This window comes from Rhincodon typus, chromosome 42 (genome assembly GCF_021869965.1).
Source record: "Rhincodon typus isolate 14 chromosome 42, sRhiTyp1.1, whole genome shotgun sequence".
NCBI classification, from domain to species: domain Eukaryota; kingdom Metazoa; phylum Chordata; class Chondrichthyes; order Orectolobiformes; family Rhincodontidae; genus Rhincodon; species Rhincodon typus.
In genome coordinates, this window is record NC_063373.1 from 6,299,379 (window position 1) to 6,301,768 (window position 2,390).

General features: G+C 56.7%; 1 protein-coding gene across 1 annotated transcript in view; it reads right to left on the reverse strand.

The window, feature by feature from the left end:
• The window catches only part of LOC125487572 (E3 ubiquitin-protein ligase RNF31-like), a gene marked incomplete at its 3' end in the record, with an annotated part of 8,827 nt that extends 6,515 nt beyond the window's left edge, over positions 1–2,312 (reverse strand). Inside the window, exons 1-3 of the mRNA XM_048619375.1 lie at positions 2,184–2,312; positions 1,482–1,706; positions 177–329 (exon numbers count right to left, since the gene is read on the reverse strand). Of these exons, the coding sequence (XP_048475332.1) occupies positions 177–329; positions 1,482–1,667 (339 nt within the window). The remainder of the gene's footprint in view (positions 1–176; positions 330–1,481; positions 1,707–2,183) is intronic.
• Between the last annotated feature and the right edge of the window lie 78 nt (positions 2,313–2,390).

Sequence of the window (2,390 nt, forward strand, 5' to 3'; positions counted from 1 at the left end):
TTGGGCGGAACCTGCTGCCGGAGCACAAGCCAAAATTCTGGAGGGCCGTGAAATTTAACAACCCTGTCTCCAACCCCTCTCTCTCAGGGAGATATCTGTACACTGACTGGTGTCCGTCAGTGCCCCCTCTCTCAGTGAGATATCTGTACACTGACTGGAGCCTCATGATGCCTTACGTTGATTCCATCCACAGTGGTTTTGAAGACCGGGTTGTTAAATTTCACGGCCCTCCAGAATTTGGGCTTGTGCTCAGACAGCAGGTTCCGCCCATACTTTTCCAGGATGTTGAAGGCTCTGCTGATGGTGACGAGCCCTTCGTTCGGCTGGACCTGCAACGGGAGTGCAAGGGAGTCAGAGAGACAGAACAAACGGGTGAGAGTTCGGGCTGAATGGCAAGGCAATGAGCAACAGTCCCCTCCCTCCCGGTGCACGCTTATCAGCCAGATCTCCGTCATTCTCATACTAACATTTCACAGCAGCGCGTGTAACATCTCAGGTGGCTCAGCGGGCTGGCACTGCTGCCTCACAGTCCCGGGGACCCAGGTTCGATACCACCCCCCTGCCGGTGTCTGTCTGTGTGGCGGTTTGCCTGTTCTCTGCCTGTGTCTGCGTGGGTTTCCTCCCACAGTGCAAAGGTGTGCAGGTTAGGGTGGGTTAGCCATGGGAAATTACCCACAGTGCCCAGGGATGGGTGGGTTAGCCATGGGAAATTACCCACAATGCCAAGGGTTGTGGGGGTTAAGGTGGGTAGGCCATGGGAAAATACCCGTAGTGCCCAGGGATGTGGGGGTTAGGGTGGGTTAGCCATGGGAAATTACCCACAGTGCCCAGGGTTGTCGGGGTGAGGGTGGGTAGGCCATGGGAAAATACCCGTAGTGCCCAGGGATGGGTGGGTTAGCCACGGGAAATTACCCATAGTGCTCAGGGATGGGTGGGTTCGCCATGGGAAATTACCCATAGTGCCCTGGGATGTGCCAGTTAGTAGTGGGTGGGCTAGCCATGGGGGCAATGCACGGTTACAGGAATCGGGTAGGGAGAAGTGGGATACTCTTTGGAGGGTGGGCGAGGACTCGACGGGCCGAATGGCCTGCTCCCCACACCGTCGGGATGCTATGGCCTGGAAGATGCACTGCAGAAGTTCGCTGAGGCTCCTTGGGCAGCACCTTCCAAACCCGCGACTGCTCCTGATCAGGCCGAGGAGGCCGGGGGTGGGGAGGGGGAGCAGAGGGTGAGGGCTGAAGCATATTTTTTGTGAGTGGAAGCGTATCGCCAAGCTTTGGTGCTGGATCGTGAACCGATCAGGAGCCGGGTGTGGGAGGTTGCAGACCTGGCTCTGCAGGGTGGGAGGAGAGCCTCAGGCCTCAGGACGGGTGGTATGTCGAACGGAATTTAATCCCGAATATAAAGCATGGGTAGACACATTCTGGGCAGCTTGCAAGGCAAGGGAGTACGGGGACGGGGACGGGGACGGGGTGGCTCACCTTCGCCGCCACGTTCTCGCGCAGGACCTTAGTCACATCCACCTCCTGGTACTTCTCCTCCAGCGGGCACCGTGCCCGCACCATGTCCTGAAGCAGGGCGCTCAACGCCTGCGAATGGCCTGCGGTCAGCGCCAACACTGCCCGCTCCCTCAGGACCAGGGGGTGCTGCCCCTTGTCCTCGGTCATGACAGCTGATGCTGCCCCTTACCTCTCGATGGCGACTCCCTAGGAGGAGAGAGAGAAAGAGAGAGGGGGATTGGACACAGTGTCAGCACGAAAGGAGAGAGACAGAGAGAGAGACGCTGTGTGGGTCAATAACTCACTTACCTGTTTCCCCTCCCTCTCTTTAAATGGTATTACATCACTGACTCCCACCTACACACTCTCTCTCTCTCTCTCTCCTCCCCCTCCCTCTCTCTCTCTCCCTGTCTCTCTCTCTCACACTCACTCTCTCTCCCTCTCACACTCACTCACTCTCCCTCTCCCTCTCACTCTCTCCCTGTCTCTCTCTCTCACACTCTCTCTGTTTCTCTTTCTTTCTCTCACTCACTCACTCTCTCTCTCTTTCTCCCTGTTTCAGTTTCAGTTTCACTTTCTCTCTCTCTCTCCTATTCCTTCCCTTTCTGCTTTACAATCTATCTCTCTCCCCTTTCTTTTTCCTGCCTCCTCACTCCATTCTTCTCTTTCTGTTCCACAACTTGCCTTCTTCTCTCCCTCTGTTTTTGTTTTCCACACTCACTCTCTCCCTTCCTCTCTCAACCAGGAAGTGTTTCCTCAAACTCCTCCACACAGCGCCACCGACAGGCTGGGAGGACAGACGTGTCCCTCCACACACAGCGCCACCGACAGGCTGGGAGGACAGACATGTCCCTCCACACACAGCGCCACCGACAGGCTGGGAGGACAGAC